Source organism: Mustela erminea, chromosome 4 (genome assembly GCF_009829155.1).
Source record: "Mustela erminea isolate mMusErm1 chromosome 4, mMusErm1.Pri, whole genome shotgun sequence".
NCBI lineage: Eukaryota > Metazoa > Chordata > Mammalia > Carnivora > Mustelidae > Mustela > Mustela erminea.
Genome location: NC_045617.1, coordinates 134,692,102 through 134,714,579, shown reverse-complemented (window position 1 = coordinate 134,714,579; position 22,478 = coordinate 134,692,102). Strand labels below are relative to the sequence as shown.

The 22,478-nt window shown below is 44.8% G+C and overlaps 2 protein-coding genes across 5 annotated transcripts in view; both read right to left on the bottom strand.

The window, feature by feature from the left end:
- Window positions 1-424: 424 nt before the first annotated feature.
- The window catches only part of LOC116589129 (N-acetyllactosaminide beta-1,6-N-acetylglucosaminyl-transferase), a 62,196-nt gene continuing 40,142 nt past the window's right edge, over window positions 425-22,478 (bottom strand). For 3 of the 4 annotated variants that reach the window (XM_032341079.1, XM_032341081.1, XM_032341080.1), the window contains 2 exons: window positions 7,958-8,050; window positions 425-1,915 (listed from right to left, as the gene is read on the bottom strand). In XM_032341079.1, the coding sequence (XP_032196970.1) occupies window positions 1,725-1,915; window positions 7,958-8,050 (284 nt within the window). In that variant the 3' untranslated portion in view covers window positions 425-1,724. Of the gene's footprint in view, window positions 1,916-7,957; window positions 8,051-8,889; window positions 9,013-22,478 lie in introns of those variants that run through there. The other variant, XM_032341082.1, reaches the window with a different exon arrangement.
- Window positions 9,746-22,478, bottom strand: part of GCNT2 (glucosaminyl (N-acetyl) transferase 2 (I blood group)) — an 86,079-nt gene continuing 73,346 nt past the window's right edge. The window contains exon 2 of the mRNA XM_032341086.1: window positions 9,746-11,324. Within this exon, the coding sequence (XP_032196977.1) occupies window positions 11,320-11,324 (5 nt within the window). The 3' untranslated portion in view covers window positions 9,746-11,319. The remainder of the gene's footprint in view (window positions 11,325-22,478) is intronic.

Sequence of the window (22,478 nt, the reverse complement as noted above, 5' to 3'; positions counted from 1 at the left end):
TCTAAATACTCCATCTCAGGAAATCGAACGAAAGAGACCAGTAAGAACACCCCGATCCTCAGAGAATTTGTTTCCTAACGCTTATTAACAACGTCTCTAAGCCTCGCTTACTTCATCTGCAAAATGGAGGCAATCTTGTGAGACTCCCAGGTGTTGTAAGGTTTTAGCACAACGAGTCGTAAGGGAGCTCTCAGGATGCCTACAACGCAACAGGCTTTAGCTTGTCTATTCCTTCCCTTCTCCCTTTGCAATGATCTCTGATATCTCTGATTTAGACCTTGATTTCTTTTTTTTTTTTTAAGATTTTATTTATTTGAGAGAGAGAACGAATGGGGGGTGGGGGTGGGGAAGGGCAGAGGGAGAGGGAGAGGGAGAAGCAGATTCCCCGTGGAGCAGGGAGCCCGATGTGGGGCTCGATCCCAGGTCTCTAGGATCATGACCTGAGCTGAGTGCAGACGCTTAACCGGCTGAGCCACCCAGGCGCCCCTAGACCTCGATTTCTAATTACTCAGATTCTTGGCCTGATATCCCAAATCTATAACTCTGCACATGAAAGTATTAAAATACAAGCAATCCGGGAGATTCTCTACAGCTGCCTTTTCGACCTCAATGCTGTTACCAAGAACTTTAGAGTGAAAAAGCTTCTGTCTCCCTTTTCTCCTGGTGTCCAAAATGGGTGTGGTGTACAACAGGCACTCAACAAGTATTTACGGACTGCATGCTGAATGAATGAGTTGGATAAAGGAACAAGACCAGGGATCGGTGACACAGATGCTCACTCACAACGGAGAGCTCTTAGAAACCTAGTCGCTCTTACTAGCACTAACCTACTCAGGAATACTCCGGAGTCCTTTGAAGCCTCACGGCGTAGAATCTGGACTCCATTTTGCAGGTAAGATCACTTCGGTGGGGATGGAGGGTGGTGACCAAAGAGGAAAGTGACTCATTCTGAGGCTAGAGACTCGGGACAAGATTCATGCAACAGCACCTCTCTTCTAGAAATATCTTCATTCTTGGGAATGTTTCGGCGTTCTCCATGGAAAGGAACAGCAAGGGGACTAGCGCACATTCTAGACACACCCCAAGAAAAGTCCAGTTTCCCTGGGATCCCTTTGCTGAAGCAGGAAGCAGTGGCCACTGTCCGAAAAGCATATCCTGCCTCCTGTCAATGATTTTACTTTCTACACAGAAATCCAGACACAGTCAACTGGAAATGCTAGTGTTGGAACTTGGGAACAAGACCTAGTTCTCCCTTCTGGTAGCTCAAGTTCTAAAGGAGACGGCTGAGTTGCCCAGAAAGCTGTTTCTATGCCTCCGTGTGGCTGAGCAAAGAGGACTTGTGTCCATGAATGCGTGGCTACAGACCTATCAGAGAAGACTCCTTCAAAGAGACACAATTCCTAGTTCCCTCAACAGTTCTCCTTTTCATGAGAATGTTTCTCTCCAGTGAGCATCTGGTGCAAAGGTCTGACGTCAGTTCAATTTAGCACCGATCAGAGCATCAGCCCCACTGGTGAGGCCAAAAGGCTGGCCTCACCCCAGGCAGCCACCCTGATGGCAGAGTTCACAGTGTCCACAGACGTCATCACACAGAATGACACGGCCAGGTTCTGCAGCCCTAACCTCACTCCGGCACCTCCTCCCCTAAACGAGGCAGAGTTGTCCCACGAAGCAAGGCTCTTCTCCCCGGCTGCAGGCGCCCGCTGAGCCCGTGTTACAAGGGATCAGAAATACCAGCTGGGTTGAATTACGGTTTCACTCTGATTTAGGGTTCTTTCTCGAAGCCTCAGCTCCAAGCATTCCACAGTGAGGGGGTAGGTGGTAAGCTCAAACTTGTTAGCGAAGAGGCTGGGCGAATTAATCAACCACTTCAAGTCTCCGTTTCCGTAGATACAGATGCCGTGTACGTAGCGGCCTGCGGAGGGGAGAAGAAGAGACCGTCAGAACATGCTGGGTTTCCCAAGCTGGGGGCAGTGAGGCTGCCCAGCAGTAGAGTCTTGTCTACCTGCGGAGCGGCTAAAAGGGTGCCAAGCACTAATGAAGCAGGACCGTGGGGGCCCAGCCCCCAAGGAAGTTCAGCTCTTTATGGGAAGAAAAAGGGCACACAGAAGTCCTTAAAGAACAGGACAGTGAGCGGTACAGTACAATGGTACACTTCTGTGTATTAGCAAATGAGAGTGATGGAGGAAAGGTTCTAGAAGCGTACAGAAGGGAGAGGTCCCTATGGGCTGCCCTGGTCAGGCCTGTTCTGTGAGCCTATCCAAGTGCTGACTTTTTATCTCCACTTAGATGAGAACGAATGTCCCTGAGAGGACATGTCAGGACTCAACTCCTCACCCTCTCCGAGCTCCCCTGGGTACGTCTCCTTCTTTCTCTCACACCCCACACCCAATCTGTCAGCCATTCTGACACCTCAATCTTCAAAATACTAATGGAATTGGACCCCTTTCCACCACCTCCGCTACCACCACTGGGGTCCACACCACCTCCACCGTCCTGTCCAAATTGTTACAGTAATAACCGGATTCCACTGTGACCACCTTGGTCTATTAGTATGTTCTCAGCGCAAAAGCCAGAGCGACTGCTTTCAGTGTGAGCGCATCATGATGTCTCCTCTGCTCAAAACCCTCTAAGGGCTTTTCGTCTCATCTGGAGTGTTAGGTCTGGGATCAAAGGAGCGAGACTGATACAAAGCGAAGGTCAAGCAAAGCTTCATTTCATGCCAAGCATCGAGAATCAGACCGTTCGGGGCCGCCTCTTAAAGAGAGAGTGATCCCTCCCAGCCTCACAGACTAACTTTTCTAGAGCAAAGGTCATGTGGTTGAGCCTGGCCACACACAGATGGCCAATGAGATTGCAACACGCAGAGAAAGCCACACAGTCATGGTAGGTCACACACGGGTGGCCAACTGAATTACAATTCACCCTATAGTAGCTATTCGAACTAGCCTATCACCTTGGTCAGAATTGGTGCCCAAAAGGCGGGGCCCACACTCCTTGGTAGCTAGGGGACAGTATGCGCGCCCCACTGATTGGATGTCTCCACCTGACCCGATTCATCCCTGCATTCGGGCTCTGTTACCTCCACCTGACCTGACCCACCCTTGTATTAGGGCTCTGTTATCAGGGACTGGTCCACCACATTCTACTGGTTTCCGGGACTTGCTTTTAAGTAAGTTCCCCTGGCGGGGTGGGGACAGGGCCAGGTTAAGTTTTACTGCATAAACAACAAAATCACTGTTTAGCCCGATGGAATCGCTCTGGCTAAGTAGGCCCTTAACGGATTCCTCAGGGTCTGGCCTTTACCTCCCACCCCTTGCTCATTGACTTCCAACCCTTAATAACCCTTGCTTAGTCCCTTCCGCCACACTGGCCTCCTTGCCGGCCCTGAGCCCACCACGCACGCTCTACCCGAGAATCCACGTTGCTCCTCTCCCCCCGCCAGCCCCTTCCCACCACACATCCTGGAGGCTCGCTCTCACACCGCACCCCAGGCACCTGCTCCAAGGCCGTGTTCTCAGTGAGGCCTCCTCTGACCCCTCTTTCCTCCTTCCCTGATTCATTTTCCTCTTGGCTCTCATGAGCAACAGGTAGATATGTGTGTCAGTGCCAAGAAGGCAAAAATTTGTTTACGGTCTTTCTTTCCAGATAATTGTTTATTGTCTTTCTCCCTAGACTAGAACATAAGGTTCGAAAGGGCTGAACTTGAGACCATTTTGTTCCCCTCTATGTCCTCGGCATCTGGGACAGAACCTTGTAAACATTAGGTGTTACATGAATACTACTGAACAAACAGATAGAGAAGGATGGGTGGCGACTTTGTGGAAGGATAGAATAGGGGAAGCCATGGGGGGGCACAGATGGTGGCTTCATTTGGGGACAATGTCTCTGGAAAAATGTGCAGGGGTGGGAATTTTCTACTAGAACTGGGAGTTTGGTTGGGAAGTGGGTCAGAAGAAGAATGGTAGGAAGTTGAACCTCTTTTCTAGAGGTTTCTTGGCATAGAGAGGAACGACTATGGTTGACTGACCTAAAACAAACCAAGGGCCTGGGCTCTTTTTTTTTTTTAATCCCATACACAAGGAGAGTCTCTGAAGATTTTTGAATGGAAGATTCAAATGGTGAAACAAGCTTTAGCAAGATTAATTTTGCACAGCTTGGCAGGGTGCATTAGAAATCAATCATGAGGCCACACTAACAACTTAATGTAAACCAGAGAACCGGTTCAAAGTTAATGGTTGCCATGAGAGGGGAAGGAAAGGTATTAGAAACAGAGCAGAGAAGGGCTGACAGGACTTGTGATTAATTGAATGTGCCTGGGAGGAAGTACAAGAGAGACTGGAAATCACGGGGCACAGAAGCCAGAGTTGTGGGAAGTCCGAGAAGGACCCGGGGGAGGAGGCGGGGGTAAGAACTGAAGTCATAAGCAGCTCGTCCATGCTTAAGAGAGTGAAGTGAACAGGGGCAACTGTATCAGTGTGGATGGAATACAGGCTACACAGACAACTTGGTCTTCAGGCCAGAGGCAATCCCTACACACATGATAGAGAAGAGAATCCCTACCCACCAGCACAGAGGGGGCAACACAGGAAGTCAGGAGAGCAAGGGGATGCTCTAGGGAAACCCACACAAAGCTGAGGGCCCCCCCCCCCAATGGTGATGCCAGTTGTGAGGATGGGTAGCTTTCCTCTCAGAACAGGAAGGAACGATGAGTGTGTGTCCAAAGTACCCTGACATGGAGAAAAGGGGATGGCATGACAAACGGGTAAGGGGATGTCCATCAAATGTCTTGAAAGTTCTTCCTCAAGTTGAAGCTGTTACCTTCTGAGAGTAGAAAGGCCATTTTAGCCTAAGATGGAGAGTTTAAGGCGAGCAGGAAAGATGAAAAGGACACCAGGAATATAATGAGGTAAATAAAAGAGTAAGTAGGCAGCCAGGAGGGTCTAGCCTCCTTGTTGCAGCGGGGACAGTCTCCAGCGATGGTCTGCTTAGGCAAATACAAATGGCATAAAGCGGATGGTGGTGACCCTTATACATAGGAATGGACCTTGTAGGGTCAAACGGCAGGGGAATCTGGAATGTTGAGTGAGAACAGCATGGGACAGCTGACCCCATTACACAGGCTGGTCAGGGAGTCCTCAGAAGGAAGCTAGTAGGAGGAAGCAGCTGGGACAGTTGAAACCTTGGCAATCCCAATTTTTAAAAAAGCTGCCACGTTTCAAACAACAACAACAAATTTTAGATGTGGGGATATAGCAATGATTTTTGGTCAAAAATCCTAGCCTTCTTGGAGCTTCTATTCTGCCCTGGGGAGAAAGACGGGAAGATACAAAGCACGTAAGCTGGTGAAGAAAACTAGCCGAGTGACAAAGAGATTGTAATCAAAGGCGGAAGCTCCAGTTCAAGACCACGGAGCTAGAGTGGTCGGGTGATTCTAAGTGCTGGCAGGGTCCAGAGTGGGTACACATCCACGGGTTTGGAACAATTCCTATTACCCGCCAGCAAGGGGAAAGGTCCAGATCGTACTCCTGACTTGCTGGTCTGGCATGCACTGTTCTGCCTTCTCTGGGTTCTTTTTCTTTTCCCTCTTGAGTGGTTTGGGGGACAAACTATTTTTATGCTCTGTACCGTACAAGGCTTTCAGATGTTCACTGGTGTAACAGGTGCTAAAAGAAGAAAAATGAGACATCTCTCTGAGAGACTTGGGCTGCCCAAGCTTTGTACGCTAGGTAGGTCCCTGGCTCAGGGCTCCTCTCATGGGCCCACTTGTCATGTGTTAAGTAAAAATCCCTCTAAAAATGTAAACCTGACTAGCCTATACCTTCTCTATGGGGTAGGGCTTGGGCGCAGGTGAGGACAAGGAGGTGGAAGGTAAGGCTCTATGGAGGGGTAGGGGTTGTGACGGAGGCACAGGGGGACAGGAGCCTCCGCGGTGGAGGCTAGAGCCACAACGTCATGACGTCCCATGGGTCCCTGCCGTGGAGGCTGAAGTCCTCCCGAGTTACAGCTGGAGAGAAGCAGCAGATCAGAGGATGACCACGGCGGTCCCCGAGGGAGGGTGACAGGGTTACGGGAGGACTTCGGGGAACTCAAATACTGGGACCCCCAACTGATGGTGATGATGGTGTCTTTTCTAAAGAGGACCCAGGAGACCCAAAAGCGAATGTCTTCTCCACCCTCCTCCTTCCACCAGCAGGGTGGGCCGCGATGAAATGCAGGCACGTGGCACGGGCGTCCTCCGGGGACAATATGCTGGCTGATTAAGGTAAAGACATGAATATGCCTGCCGAGGGGCAGACTGTACAGTGACATGAGGATTTGCCATCTGCAGCGGAAGCGGACGCTCAGAGAGACAGGAGAAGGGGGTGGGGAGGAACGGAGAGCTGCCAAGAGGCAGCCATTTGGAGGTTTTTCTCTGAAACGTGAGGTGTCGATGAGATGTCCCCGAGAGGGAAGACAGAGACTGCACGTAGACGGACTGATGGACGAGTAGAGGTGGCAAAGCTTTGTCAGCATAGGGAGCAAAGGCCACCTCCCCTTATGGGCTGAGTTGTCCCCCTCCCCAAATCCATCCGTTGAAGTCCTAGCCCCCTGCCTCTGTACCTCAGACTGTGACTGTGTCTGAGACAGAGCTATTCAAGCTAAAACGAGGTCATACAGGATGGGCCCTAGTGCAGTAGGAATGCTGTGGGGGTAAAAAGAGGAGATGAGGACCCAGACGCACACAGAAGAAGAAGAAGAAGGTGGCCACCTGTGAGCCTCTCAGGAGAAACCAAATCTGTCACCACCTCGATCTCCAGCTTCCAGCCTGCAGGAGGGTGAGGAAACAAATTTCTGTTGCTGAAGTCACCCGGTCTCTCATACTTAGTTACGTGAGCCCTAGTTAATGAATACCATGCTCGCTACATACCAGGCAACAGTTTAAATGGAATGTTGACCAGGGCGGATGAAAGCCCTTCTTTATAAAGTCCTACAGAAATGAAAACTACTGGGGCGCCTGGGTGGCTCCGTTGGGTACGTGTGTGCCTGAGGCTCAGGTCATGAGTCCGGGTCCCAGGATAGAGTCCCTCTCGGTGGGGAGCCTGCTTCTCCCTCTGCCCACTATTCCCCCTACTTGTGCTCTCGCTCTCTCTGTCAAATGAATGAATAAAATCTTTTAAAAAAAAGAAAGAGGGAAATGAAAACTACTTAAACTTTCTCATTCTTGTCCATTTGGAGGAAAGACATCTCTTGTTACTGCTGCCCGTCATCACGCCAGAGCAGCCGTGAGTACCTCCAAGCCAGCTGGAAGCCCATCTGCAGGGGTAGCAGAAGCTGGTATAAAGGGTAGGGGTGGAGGTCCAGCTTGCTTGGTGGTGAGAACATGACATCACTTCTCATCTTGACCACCGGCCCCTCCTAACCGCTGCACTCCCAAAAGGAACAGAAAGAGGAATAAATAAGAAGAAAGCAGAAACTAGCAAGAAAGTATCCTTAAAGTCGAGGCCACTTCTACTCCCACTTGATAATCATGAGCTAGAGAACATCGGTGAGATCTATCCACCTTTCTTTTTCTTTCTTTCTTTCTTTCTTTCTTTCTTTCTTTCTTTCTTTCTTTCTTTCTTTCTTTCTTTCCTTCTTTTTCTTTCTTTCTTTCCTTCTTTTTCTTTCTTTCTTTCCCTCCTTCTTTCCTGCCTTCCTTCCTTTCTTTTTTAAATGCAGCCTCCACGTCCCGCATGGAATCCAATGTGGGGCTTGAACTCATGACTGTGAGATCAAGACCTGAGCTAGGATCAAGAGTCGGATGCTTAACCAACTGAGCCACTCAGGAAATCACCTAAACTGACCATGTCTTGAAGCCTCTAGCTACTCTAAGAACACATAGATTGTTCTCCGTGAGAACCCCTGTATTTCACAACAATATTCACGCCAACACCAACAAACTGCGTGGCCTCAAAGTGCGGAATGAACAGCTCACCATGGCAGCCTCCGTGTTTATCTTCCATGTCGATCCACTTTATAGCCCTGAGGTTACCGGTCCATGATGCATTTGGCATGGAGCCAGGGACACCTGCAATGTTGATAAAGAAGAAAAGCAGAAATGAGAACCAAGAGAGATGGGTGCCATTTCATCAACGAAGCCTGCAAGTTATGCTTATGTTTTCAGTAGATTATCTTTCACATTAGATTTTCCTTCCTGGGTGCAAAAACTTCAAAAGCTTACGGCATTAATAGTTGGTGGTTATGACCCCACCTTGCCACCAGTGAAAAAAAAGAAAAAGAAAAAAATATATATATATGCATAATTTTTTTGGTTACAATGTGTGCCCAAGCCTGCAAAATAGAGTTTAAGAAATACCATAGCTTGAAATCGTAATGAAGACGGAAAAGTTGGGAGATTTGGGGGTTATCTCTTAGTGGCCCTCAACTGACTTTACATTCAGTCCTAACATTACAGCTTTTTAAGACTTTTCAGATGACTTGTATCTTAAAATGAAAGCTCAGAAAACAGGCTACTTTATGTGCTAAGCACTAATAAGTGAAAGCCCTTTATATGAGGTTGCAATGTTAGGCATATAGAAGGGAAATATCTTGTTCACTACTTTTTTTTTATATTTTTATTTATTTATTTGACAGAGAGAGAGATCACAAGCAGTCAGAAAGGCAGGCAGAGAGAGAGGGGGAAGCAGGCTCCCTGCTGAGCAGAGAGCCCAATGTGGGACTCGATCCCAGGACCCTGGGATCATGACCTAAGCCGAAGGCAACGGCTTAACCCATTGAACCACCCAGGCGCCCTTGTTCACTACTTATAAACTCATACACATCCCTTACCATGCTACCTTTTTAAAATTATTTTTTTATTTTTTTATAAGCAATCTCTATACCCAACATGGGGCTCGAACTTAGGACCTCAAGATCAAGCATCCCACGCTCCACGACTGACTGATCCTGCCAGGCCCCCTGACACATTCTTCTTATTATTCCTTAGAGTGCTTCTTGAGCATTTGGTGTTGCCAAGCACTGTACAGGGCCCTGGGGAGAGAGAGAGGAAACAAGACACAGTGAAGATGAATGTTGACCCCAAGCCATAGGTTTGAGCTTTGAGATCCCCCCTGTGAGGAAAACTGACGTGCACTGACCCACCCATCTTCTCTATTTCTTTCCCCTGTTCTTTGGCCCAAAGTTTAGTGGCAGACCCATTAACTAATCAGGAATCAATGCACTTTCTTGAAATGTAAAGAGCCTTTAAAAAAGAGAAGAGGGCTTTGGGTCCCCACTAAGCCGGGGCTTTTTCACCTTGCCAATACTGACACTTTATCTATTTATTTATTTTTGCGTATTTTTATATTTATTTATATTTTTATTTTATTTTAAAGAAATTTATTTTATTTGCATTCAATGAATGAACATACAGAGCATTACTGACACTTTAGCCTGGATGATTCCCTGTGATCAGGCCTGTCCTGGGTGTTGCGGAATTACTCAGCAGCATGCCTGCCTTCCCCCGCACCGGATGTCAGCAGTACACAACCCTCTGTCGTGACAATCAAAAACATCTTCCAGTGTGGCCACATGTCCCCCAGGAGGGACGGTGGGTGCACAAAACTACCCCATTTAAGAAATGCTCTGTTAAACCATTTTTTAAAAGATCTACTTATTTATTTTAGAGAGAGTGAGAGAGAGTGTGCACACACACGAGCAGGAGGGGCAGAGAGAATTTCAAGCAGGCTCCCTGCAGAGTGTAGAGCCCAATGTGGGGCTTGATCCCGGGACCCTGAGATCACGACCTGAGCTGAAATCGAGAGTCAGACGCTCAACCAACTGAGCCACCCAAGACTCCCTGCGCTAAACCATTTCGTATAACCCTGTCCATCTCAATAAATTTTGAACAGTTCACAGAGATTAAAGGGTCCATTTTAATCCTATAGAGTAGTTTTACTCCAAGATTCCCATTACTGGAAAGTGGGTAGATGGGAATCAAAGGTAAATGCAACAAAAGAAGAAATACTTTGTTTTATAAGAGCTCCAGCAATTTTCACTGGTGAGCAATGCAAATCTGAACGTAATTCTGATGTTAATAGTACTGCTGTCATGAAATCTGTACCCAGACTCTAACAGTCCTTTCTCAGAAGACCCAGTAGGCAGAATAATGCCCCTCCGCATGACATGCATTCCAAGAAGTCTGGATCCTAATCTCTGGAACCTGAAATTATGCTATGTTACAGGGCAAAATGGAATTTAGTTTGCAAATCAGCTGACCTTAAAATAGGGAAATTATCCTGAATTATCCAGGCTGGACCAATGCAACCACAACGGTCTTTTAACAGTGGAAGAGGCAGGTGAACAGCTGGTACACGGGTGGCCATTAGAAAAGGCTCAGACCCTGCAGAAAGGAACGGAGCCCAGCCAACACTTTGGTTTTAGTCTGGTGAGACGTGTGTCAGATTTCTGTCCTAGTAAGATAATACATTCACGTTGGTTCAGCTGCTAAGTCTGTGGTAGTTTGTTACAACGGCAAACAAAAAACTGATATGCATACTAATGAGAAAAAAATTATCCAGGATGATAGATATTTTTTAATAAGAAAAAAAACTAGACAAGACCAATACTTTTCAGAAAGTTTAATTGGATTAGGCGCACGAACATGTTTCCTCTTTAAGAACATTAATAAAAATGTGCATGTTCAGAAGAAAAAAAGCTCTGTTCTTTTGCCCTGGTGTCACATGGTAATTATATGATGACCTAAATCAAGAATTGTACCCAGGTCTCCCAACTAAAATTAAATTTTGCACAGCCCTTCCTGTAAATGGCAGGATCCCTACTCCTAAGGGCTTGCTACAAGACAGATCCTTTTTTTTCTCTCTGCCAAACTTGAAAAGTTTGCTTATAAATACTGAGTAGTCCCCAAGAAAAATACCATTTATTTAGCAATATTTCTTCCTGTTGCTCTGATTTGCATTTATTACTTTAAAAATTACATTAGCACATGCCTTTCCCAAGAGAAGCTTCTTTATTTTGTTCTTAGTACACATTTTAAAAGAATTTAGAATAAAACTTGCCTTGGTTAAGCTGGGGGGTGAGGGGCGGACGCCCCAGAAAACATAGAGATAATCTGGTATATTTACTTGTTATCAACAAGATTAGCGGACATGAATGTAATTTCTACAAGTCTATTTTGGTGAAAAGCTACAGCAGAAAAGTGCGAACACATCGCCGTAACAAAAAGTCCCTACCCTCCTTTCCGCGATTATGTCTTTTAAAGGATATGATTTTTTTTCCTCTTTCATTCTCATGAATATTGATCATCACAAACTGACTCTTCCTCGGAAACACACTCCATTATTCTAGAAATAAGATGGTGACATTTATAATTAATGACTGCTGTCTTTACAATAAACACAGAACAGGAGTGCCTGGGTGGCTCAGTCGGTTAAGTTCCTGCCTTCGGCTCAGGTCATGAACTCGGGGCCCTGGAATCGAGCCCGTGTTAGGCTCCCTGCTCAGCTGGGAGTCTGCTGTGTGCCTCCCTCTGTGCTTCCCACCCCCACTCATATGCACATGCTCTCTCCCTCTCTCTCTCAAATAAATAAAAATCTTTAAAAAATAAAAAAAAAACTAAAACACAACACATGTGAACTTCCTGCTCATGGAATTACAAACCTCAGGTTTTTTTTTTTTTTTTAAGATTTTATTTATTTATTTGAGAGAGAGCGAGAGAAAGAGAGCAAGCACAAGCTGGGGGGAGAAGCAAGCGCTCCGCTGAAGTGGGTCTCCATTCCAGGACCCTGGGATCATGACCTGAGCCGAAGGCAGACTAAATTAGTCCGTTAAACTGACTTGGCCACCCAGGTACCCCAGGCCTCAACTTCCATACTTTGTTTACTGACAAGTCTCAAACATGTCTGTTTAAATATTACTCATATGTGTGCAGACAAAAATTACATTTTTCCAAGTGGAATCAGAGAGAGGGACAAAGTCGAACTCTACTCTGTCTTTTCTTGCAAAGAATTCTGAGGCCCAGAAATACCTGGCAGGAGTGGGCAGCGCCCCTGGCTTTGTTGGACTAGGAACTTGGGCGTCCCCTGGGAGCTTGTTAGAGATGCCGAATCAGCCATCCTGCCCAAGAATCTGCACCCTCACAAGATCCCCAGAGCATCCCAGCACGCGATTGAGCCTGAGCAGCCCTGGGCCATAACCAGCTTGCAAAGAGGACGGAGCTTCTGTCTCCTCTCTCCTTGAAGTCTTTCCCTCAGCCTTCACCAAGTTTCTGGTTACCTTTTCTTTCTCCTTTTCCCCATTATTTTGCCCTGGTGAAGAAATCTGGTACTATGTACCTTCCATCCTTTGGTTAAGTTTGCAAACCTGTCTGCACCGCAGGGAACACAGGCAGGCATTTGAGTAGACCACTCAAATCACTTTCCTGAAGACCATCAGCCCCCCTCGTGTGGGGGAGAGCTACGTTGAGCAGAAGATCGGTCCAGGGAGCCTTGACCTCACAGCATGGGGCCCACGGGGGATTCTCAGTCAATGTTAAAGGACTGAACGGGTGTGAGGCACGCAAGGGTTGCCCCCAGCAACTCAGTCTCCAGGGCTGCCCATACGGTGTGGCTAAGACAGGCCTGCTTGCCACCTTGGTTTCCCAACAGGTCACTGTACAATGAAGGTACAATCATGCTCTACCTCTCGGTATCAAAGAGTATTTATTGTCCTCTCGTGGCCGAGGCCAACCTGTTTCGGTTCGCCCTACAGCAACTGCTTAAGAGGCCATCAGTCACCTATTTGCCACGTGGGTACTGCCTGGTACAACTTGCTTGATAACCCTCCACAGGGCTTCTGGCGACAGCTCAAATGTCAACTCAGTGTGAATACTCTGCAGGTGTCGCTTGATTATTTTTGTCAGGGAATGATGGCAAGCGAGAGACTGAGTGGTCTGAATGCACCGTGTGCCTACTACCCAGTGACTTAATGCGGCCTGTGTTAAAACATACGTGGAGACCCCAAAGCTGCTGGTCGCATCACTTGCGCTGACATCTGATGCTCCTTCTACTTCCTGAAATTATCTACTAAGCATAATTTTCTCCCAGGGACGACCCACAGCAGACGCTCCAGCACCCGTGGAACACAATTTCCCACTGCGATTGGGGAAATTCGTTCTCACCCCAGCTTTGTCAGCTTTGTCGCTAACCGGCTGTGTACCCTGGAACCATCACTTAAGACTGTAGACTCACCTTTCAAATGAAGCCTAGAACAGATCGGAGGATTTTCCAAACATTCAGACTGCAATCCACAGAAAAACAATTTATACCACCGCAGGCACACACTCGTACATAAACGAAGTTTCACAAACAACTTGGGCTTATTATGTGTCATGCACCTGTTTATTTGGTGTTATTTTTTCATATTCTGGTCAAAGCCTACTGAAGTGATTTCTGGATCCACTCATGGGGAAAAGTGCTATTTTAAAAATACTGGACTAGGGTGTGCCTGGGTGGCTCAGTGGGTTAAAGCTTCTGCTTTTGGCTCAGGTCATGATCTCAGGGTCCGCGGAGGGCTCTCGGCTCAGCTGGGAGCCTGCGTCCCTTTTCCTCTCTCTGTCTGCCTCTCTGCCTACTTGTGATCTCTGTCTGTCAAACAAATAAATAAAAATCTTAAAAAAAAAATGCTGGACTAGGGGCACCTGGGTGGCTCAGTGGGTTAAGCCTCTGCCTTCAGCTCAGGGTGCTGGGATAGAGCCCCGCATCAGGATCTCTGCTCTTCCGCGAGCCTGCTTCCCCCTCTCTCTCCGCCTACTTGTGATCTCTCTCTCTGTGTCAAATAAATAAATCTTAAAAAAAAATACTGGACTAGATGACTGTGTTTTTATTATTGCGGATATGATTATGATTATTCTCACTTGTCAGGATTCTAGGAGCGCAGTTTTGGGGTATATGGATAAAGTCTACGTTCAATTCACCCGTGTCCTAGGAAGGGTCTCTTTTGCATTATTTCTAGGTTGGGGCAAAAAGACAACACTAGTATTATCGGAAAAAACCATTCTAAACTATCAACTCCAATTCTCTCATTTGCTCTTCATAGGCTTATTTAAACAAAAGATTTGAGATACGTTTACAGAGTAACCAAGAATGTTTTTCTTGGAGCTCAGCCATTATTAGTCAAATAACTGCATTTGTTGAATAAATGAATACGGTTCTTTGAAATGCAAGCTTTATTTATGTTGACTTGACTTTCTCCTTATTGTTCTTACACAGTGTGGTCCTCATTTTGGGAGACCAACTCGTGCTAACAAATTCCAGCAATTGCTTATTTTTGAAGCTCAGATGTATACTTTTTAACTTACTGAATAAACAAGGGCTTTTGGTTTTAAATGTCAAAAGTCAACCCCAAGTCTCCCAATGCTCACCCATTAAGGTCATGCTGTAAACTGGTCTAACTCTGGAAAATCTGGAAATATGCAAAGAAAGCCACGAGAACGCCCAATTCCCTCTGGCCCTTTAAACCAATAGCTTCAACGTGAGCTAGGAACCTAATTTCTTAAGTGTAAGTATCTTTATGTGAAGATGGTCCTTTAAGCATTATTTATACATAATGATTAACAGTACAGGCTTTAAGGTCAGAGTCCACATCTCAAATCCTTATCTCTGGTACTACTGGTTGTGACCTTGAACAATTACGTAATCTCTTTAAGAGATCACGGACTAACCTTCAAAACCTAACAGGGTTTTGTTCACGTTAAATAAGATAACGTATGTCTTGTGCTTAGCACCGTGCTTGGCATAGTTCCCTAAATTGCAAACAAAATCCATCTATTAAAGTCACCGGGACCATTGTAGCTATGGAAGAGACTGCTTCTTTACTATAAGCAGAAGCAAGTTTACCAGCCTCGGCGCTACTGACATTTGGACTGCAGTGACGTCATTGCTGTGGGGGCTGACCTGCCCACCGGAGAATGTGGAGCCTTTATCCATTAGAAGCTGGTAACAGTCCCCACACCTGTCCCATCCTCTTACCTCCTGCCCCCACCCGTGACGACCCAAAATGTTTTCGGATGCAGCCAAATGTCCCCTGAGGAGCAAAACTGCCCCGACTTGAGAACATGAAAGTATGCATTATTAATAACATCATGTGCAAATATTTGCGTGTAAAATGAACATTTTTTAGTTTATAAAACCTTTAATGTTACTGCTTTTATATTTTTCATACATTTATTTATGAACCTCTGAGGCTTATTGGCTTTGCTGACTTAGTCATGGTACTTGTGACTGTTCTAAGAATAATTCAACAAAAGACAAATGCACAATGTTCAGTGGTGATTCGCTTTATCAACAACAACAAAAGGAAAATTACCTAGTAAGTGGGAAATGTAGTGTGAAATAACTTGTAACCCTTTTATCTCATTGTCAATTGGCAATAAAACGGCATGTTTATACTTATACCTACAAAGTTGTTCATTAATCACTTAGGATTTTTGACACAAGAAATTTCCTAAAAGAGATGCTGTCTGGTTTCTTAATGGATGCTTCTAGAGTTCTGCAGCTTTGAGATCATAGCATAATATCCTTAAAATGACACCCCAGCATTCAACTCCAGTGATTGTAAACAAACTGATTCTTCTTTTGTTGTAAAAGGAAACGACGAAATGAGTAGAAGGAAGAAATCCCCAGAATTTAAGACTCAAAGGGATTTTAGAAATTTTAAAATGCTTTACTATTTTAATATATTCCTTCTCATTGGCATGCTGTATAAACCAGAGCCTAGGAAATGTAAATGAATTGCCCGGGAATATGGGCATGCTAGGTGACTTTTGGAGTTTGTTTCAAGACAATTTACTCAGTTATTCAATCAGTTTTTTTGAACGTTTCCTATGTTCTAGAGTAGATGTTGAGGATAAAGCTATGAATGAGGTGTTCTTGGAGCTTTTGGCCTAGCGTATCCAGAAGGGTTTATACTTATTAATATTTCTACTAGCAGCCCAGATACCTCTACTCAGGTCTTTCCTGGACAGTCTTCTGGGGACGAGCAGGGAAGGTCAGTGACAGGTTTAGAAAGATGGAGAATCTTTGACCCAGAGCAGTTCAGATTTCAATACAACCTTAACCTAAAGGCTGACCTTGACCCACTGACCCTCTGCCTACAGTTCTCTTTGGCTGCTTATTACCTTTAACTCTTCTCAAACACTCCTTTTAATCACAGAACATTTTTCTGAGATGGAAAGACCTCCAGGTTCACCAGTGCCAGGCTTGGAGGCTGTCAACTTTGCATTTCTTTCCTCCTCTAAACCACGACAGCTTTCAAAATCCTTCATCTTCGCAATGAACCCCAATCCACTATTACTCCCTTCCAGCTGAGACTTTGCCATTTTGTGCAGTAGGGGAGCTCCCAACTGATTTCCATCCTGCCCGTGGTTCCTGGTACAAACCCTCCCTGGCTTTATAATGGTGCTGTTTCCCTTTGTGGGCACTGTCCTAACTCAGGGGCTTCCCCTCTCTCATCTAGACTATTTTGAGTGCCTCCAATCTGTCCACTTTACTGACAATACCACTAGATGGCTTTTTCCATAATCACCGTTGACCCTGTTTACCTCCTGTTTTGGGGGCGGGGGTGCAGGATTACTTTGACCTGTCTGCCCATGTCTGTTTCTCCAAGCCACGTTGAGATGCTTACCCGCCAACCACGCATCCCCCAACACATGAAAGCAAAGGCAGACTTGCCGACATCCCCAACCTCTCCCACAGGTGCCCATTCTGCCTCTTACCAGAATTCCCACTCCTCACACCACTGCTCATTCTACACGGATGCTTCTGCTTCCCCTGGACCCAGTTTAAAACATTTATCTCCTCCCTCCAAAGCTTGATCCCCAACTGCCATTTTTAATATTTGGCCTCAGACTGTCACTAATCAAGCAGCTGGGCCCAGCGAGCCCCTCAGACCCGAAACCCTCATTCACGGCTCGAGTTCATATTCTGGCCAGGAAGATACCAAGATACTGACCATGACAACATAAGGATCCTTGTGATCTTGTCCCCAGGTTGTGAACAGCAGACGGGCAGCTCATAAGCCACATCTGATCACAGGCCTATTTGTTTCAACCCTCAGAGAAGTGGGGGCTGAACACTGAAAAGGAACCAGAAGGTTCCCCATGGAGGTTAGGACTGTCAGTGTCCCTTGACAACAACTTATTGGACTTTAAGAAGCCAGGAACTCTCCAGATCCTATGACCCCTACATACTTCACTCATTTATCTTGTCTACCTGGCCCGGGTCAACGTGTAGCGTGTAGTACTTGGTTTCCAGACCCTTCCTCCATACATCACTGCCCACACACTCCGGGCTGTCCTGCCACCCTTTGGGGAATTCTTGAATTGGTTTTCCATTTTCACTAGTCAGCGGTGAGGCCCAGATACTGCTGTTTTTCAAAATGCGCGTATATTATATTACTGTGTAGTCAGGGTTGAGAACACCTGTTCTTACAGAATATTCTATGAAACATCCCTTCCTAGGGATAATACTTTTTAACTTCTCAGACACCAGGCCCTGTGCCTCTTAAGAAGAAATTTTATTTTTCACCAAATAAAGCAATTTTAAGTTTTAGAGACTTTAAAAGCACAGGAAAAGTACAGAGAGACCAGTTGTTTATTTTCCAACTCCCCAAAATTAAGCATTGTCAAGCAAGGTGGCACATTTGCCTTCTGACTCTTTCCTTTTTCTCTTCCTAATATATCAGTCTATAATTTGTGAAAAATTGAACTCTGGTTATCAGAATGGATTCAAATAATGCATAGTAGTACAAAGAACAAAAATGAAAGCTGAATGCAAACTGCTGTAGCCACTGTGGAGAACAGTATGGAAGTTCCTCAAAAATTTAAAAAAAAAAAAATAGAACTACTCTATAATCCAGTAATTGTGTTACTGGGTATTTATCCCAAACGCATCAAAATGCTAATTTATGCACCCTGATGTTTCTAGCAGCGTTATTCATGATAGCCAAATTACAGAAGCACCCCAAGTGCCCATCAATAGAAGATGGATAAAGAAGATATGGCATACATCTACAATGGAATATTACTCAGCCATAAAAAAGAATAAAATCCTGTCATTGGCGACAATGTGGATGGAGCTAGACGGTATTATGCTAAGAGAAATATGTCAATCAGAGAAAGACAAATACCGTATTATTTCACTCATATGTGGAATTTAAGAAGCCAAAAAAATGGCCAAAAAAAGAGAGAGAGAGAAACCGAGAAACAGACATCTTAACTACAGAGAACAAACTAATGGTCAGCAGAGGGGAGGTGGGGGGTGGGTGGGTGAAAGAGATGATGGGGACTGAGAAGGGCACCTGTCATGATAGGCTGATATACAGAAGTGTTGAGTTACTATACTGGACACCTGAAGTTAAGATAGCACAAATGTTAACTATACCATAAAAATTAGGAAAAAAAGAAAACATTATTTCATAAAGCATCTTCTTATACAAATAAATACTTCCAGGCCCCCTTAAGACTTCCACATAGCTATTAACTAGGTGACTAACCTATACTGGATATAGATTGCAAATAACCTCTCACAGGTGGCTCTTACCGTTGAGATATATGGGTTGTTGGGGCACCTAGTGGCTCAGTTCGTTAAGTGTCCGACTCTCTTTCAGCTCAGGTTATGATCTCAAGGTCATGAGGTCAAGCCCTGTGACGGGCTCTGTGCTGCTGAGTGTGGAGCTTGCTTAAGAATCTCTCTCTCTCTGCAGCCCCCTCCTCCCCTGCTCATTCGTATGCTTGCTCTCTCTCCAAAAACAGAGAGAGAGAGAGAGAGAGAGAGATGGGTTGTGTTCTCTAAATGTGTCTGGGCATTCCTTACGTTCAAGTTTACCACTTTCATAGGCCTATCAATTCAAAAACAGTTTCCTTAGGACTTAAGTTTTTACAGATTCTAGAAATGGGAGATTCTGTTGTTATTTGCAGCATGTGAACATGACATACTCTAATTTCCTGTGATCTATTTGTTTAGATGTGTTTCCAGCTTCAATTGAGTATTTGCCTTTCAAGGGGGCATTTCCTAGATTTTACGTGACTGTTTCAAATAAAAGCATGTACCAGACTGATTCCCCTTCTCATTCCATTACACGGTAAAGGATTTCATGTCAGGATCATTCCTTGTTGGAGGAAACAGAACACTGCATGCCCTGTGCTACCTCGTTGGTTGTCTGGGAGAAGGTTCTTACCAAATCCAATAGACAAATTTTCATCTTGCCCAGTACACAGTGCCTTCTTCATCTTCAAAACAAGGCACGAGGCTACACCCAGTTGGAAGTAAATCAAGAACTCATCTGCAAGGTTAAAACATTCCCTCCAATTCCACGGAAAAGCAGTCAGACAAAAAACTTAGGACTTAGGACTTTTGTCTAATTTTAATCCTATTTTCAATTCAAGACAGGTCCGAAGAGTTAAAGGTCAGTGGTAAGTTCCATTGGTTGCTACATGTACTGGGGTACATAAAAGGTTGCTAATTCTGGGAACTAAGTACCTATCTATAGCAAGCAATCTTTGATATAGAACCGGAGAGAAGGAGTTCTTCTGTTTACAATCTTCTTCTACAAATATGAGAAACATCCAAACTTTCAAAAGAGAAGAAACACGGGAGAAAGAGTCTTGGGATGTGCCCCTGGTATGTGGGCATCCCTCACCCGTCATCCTCTATCTACCCCCCCCCCAACCCTTAACCCCGTGGAGTTTGTAGCAGTTTTTAAAGAAATACACAAAGCCACGGGGTAGGCCTAGCATTTCTTCTGGAAACATCTCTTGAACCTGAACATTTGGATGAAAAGCACTGGGCTACAATTACAAGTCACACAGCAACACAAAGACACACATAAATAATTTGGGGGATTGGGAATGCTTGTCACTCTTGGAAGCAACTAGAGTGGAAATCCTGGGTATTAGCAGTAACTATTTTCTTGTGCAGGTCAAGTAAGATCAGTTGAAAATTCAGTGATCGAGTCTAAGATTTATGCTTACGTTTAGGGAGTATTTTCAGTGTACAGTTAATGAAGTTACAGATGTGTAGGAATGTGATATTTTTTATAAATTTGTAAAATAAAACTTGAGACTTCAAAGAAACGTTGTGCCCATCGGTTTTTTGCCCTGGTCCCTCTGCCCCTGCCCTGGGTCATCCTTGGGATCACGGGGCTAGTTCTGAGTCTCCAGCTCTTGGGTTTCGAGGCCCTCACTCTGAAGTACTTGACACTGGTGTTCTCATTTGTATGATAGTTATTTCAGTATGTTAGAAACTCTGAATTATGGACTAAATACAAGACCAATGACTAATGCATTTCATTTGTAGTAAAGGATAAACTCTCAAGGCACCCAAAAATCTAGACAAATCCTCTTCTGTATGAGTTTTGGTTTGTTTGTTTTTTAAGTAGGCTCCACGCCCAATGTGGGGCTTGAACGTCCAACCCTGAGGTTAAGAGTCACGCTGTCTACAGACTGAACTGGCTAGGTGCCCCTCAGATGAGTTCTTTTAATAAGAGATAATACCGGGATGTTGTGAGGTGCTCATTATGATGCTTTCGTATGACTGACTAAAAAGACTCACAATGGAAGTTTTGTGAATCTGTCACATGTTACTGGAAGAAAAGTGAAATACAGTTTTGTTACTCTTATTCTTCCAATGAAGCCCGTGATGTTCCTATGATTTACAGATCTTCCTTGACTTACAATGGGGTTAAGTCCCAATAAATTCATTGTAAACTGAAAATATCAAACTGAAAATACATTTAAGACACCTGAACTGCTGAACATCAATGCTTAAGTCTAGCCTACCTTAAATATGCTCAGAACATCCCTTTTGCCTCTGGCTGGGCAATACCATCTACCACAAAACCTATCTGATAACACAGTGTTGACTATCTCCCGTAATTAATTGAACACTGTACTGAAAGTGAAAACCAGAACCGTTGTCTGTATACAGAATTTGTCGGTCCATCAGCTGCGGACCCTTGCCATTGGATGGGGACTGACCCAGAGCTGCAGCTTGCCGCTGACGCCCACGAGAGGGGACAGAGTATCACCAACCCGGGAAAAGATTAAAATTCAAAATTCAAAGTGCAGTTTCTACCCGATGAGAATTAACATTCACGCCACCCTAACGCTGAAAAAGAGTAAGTAGAACCAGAACCATCCTAAGTCGGGGACTGTCGGTATTCTGAATCACAGATACTGTCAAGTCAAAGCTAACAGAACCTTACCAAATGGAAGCTTAGTAATGATATAACTACATACCATATTTACTTTTAGTTTATTTACCCCAGGGAATAATATTACTAAAAAATGATCATGCTTTTTTTTTTTAATAATAAGAGATCCAACTGATTCTATTATTCATGGAAAACAATAAATAAATAATATGGGGAAAGTCTGCCGAATGGAACCAGTTATCAACAGCTGTTATGAGGCCATAACGTCTGTAAGAAACCATTCACCATTGTTGCAGTTTGCACTCCAAACTATTCACCCTGGAACACACAAAATTTATTAAGATTTTTTAAAAGGCTGAATAAGAAGCTTGTTTTCCAGACCCTAAAGGTGACATATTCTAGGATTCCATTTTTATGACATTCTGGAAGAGGCAAAACCACAGGGCAGAGAACAGGTCAGAGTCTGCCAATGTGGTAATGGACTCATGACGTGATGTAACTACCAAAACACATGGGACCGGACACCAAAAGGTGCCTAAAATTTAAAATAAATTTAAAAAAAATTAAATAAATTTAAAAATAAAAAAGGAAGCTTCTTCAAATTCAACAGTATTGTGTAACAGAACGGGTCTCCTTCATGGTAAATGGATACACTGAAAAGTTCCCTTTTGTAGTAGACCAATAGAGATTTTCATTTGACAAATACGACTATTCATTAACTTTTTTGATAAATTTGGAACACATTTATAGAGTCGCATCATTAAGACTAAACTTTCAGTATTAGATAACATACATAACAAAATGTTACTGCTCTTTTGCTCCAAAATCTAGAGTATTTCAGAAAGAAATGGTGAGGAGTACTAAATATACAGACTACTGTATTATAACTTAGAAGTCCCATCTTTGGGGACGCCTGGGTGGCTCAGTTGGTTAAGCAGCTGCCTTCGGCTCAGGTCATGATCCCAGCGTCCTGGGATGGAGTCCCACATCGGGCTCCTTGCTCCGCAGGGAGCCTGCTTCTCCCTCTGACTCTGCCTTCCACTCTGTCTGCCTGTGCTCGCTCTCGCTCACTCTCTCTGACAAATAAATAAAATCTTTAAAAAAAAAAAAAAGAAGTCCCATCTTTGGGGCACCTGGGTGGCTCAGTCAGTTAAATGTCTGCCTTCAGCTCAGGTCATGATCTCAGGGTCCTGGGATGGAGCCCTGCATTGGGCTCTCTGCTCAGTGGAGAGTCTGCTTCTCCCTCTCCCTCTCCCTCTGTGCTCTCTCTCTCAAACAAATAAATAAAATCTTAAAAAAAAAAAAAAAAA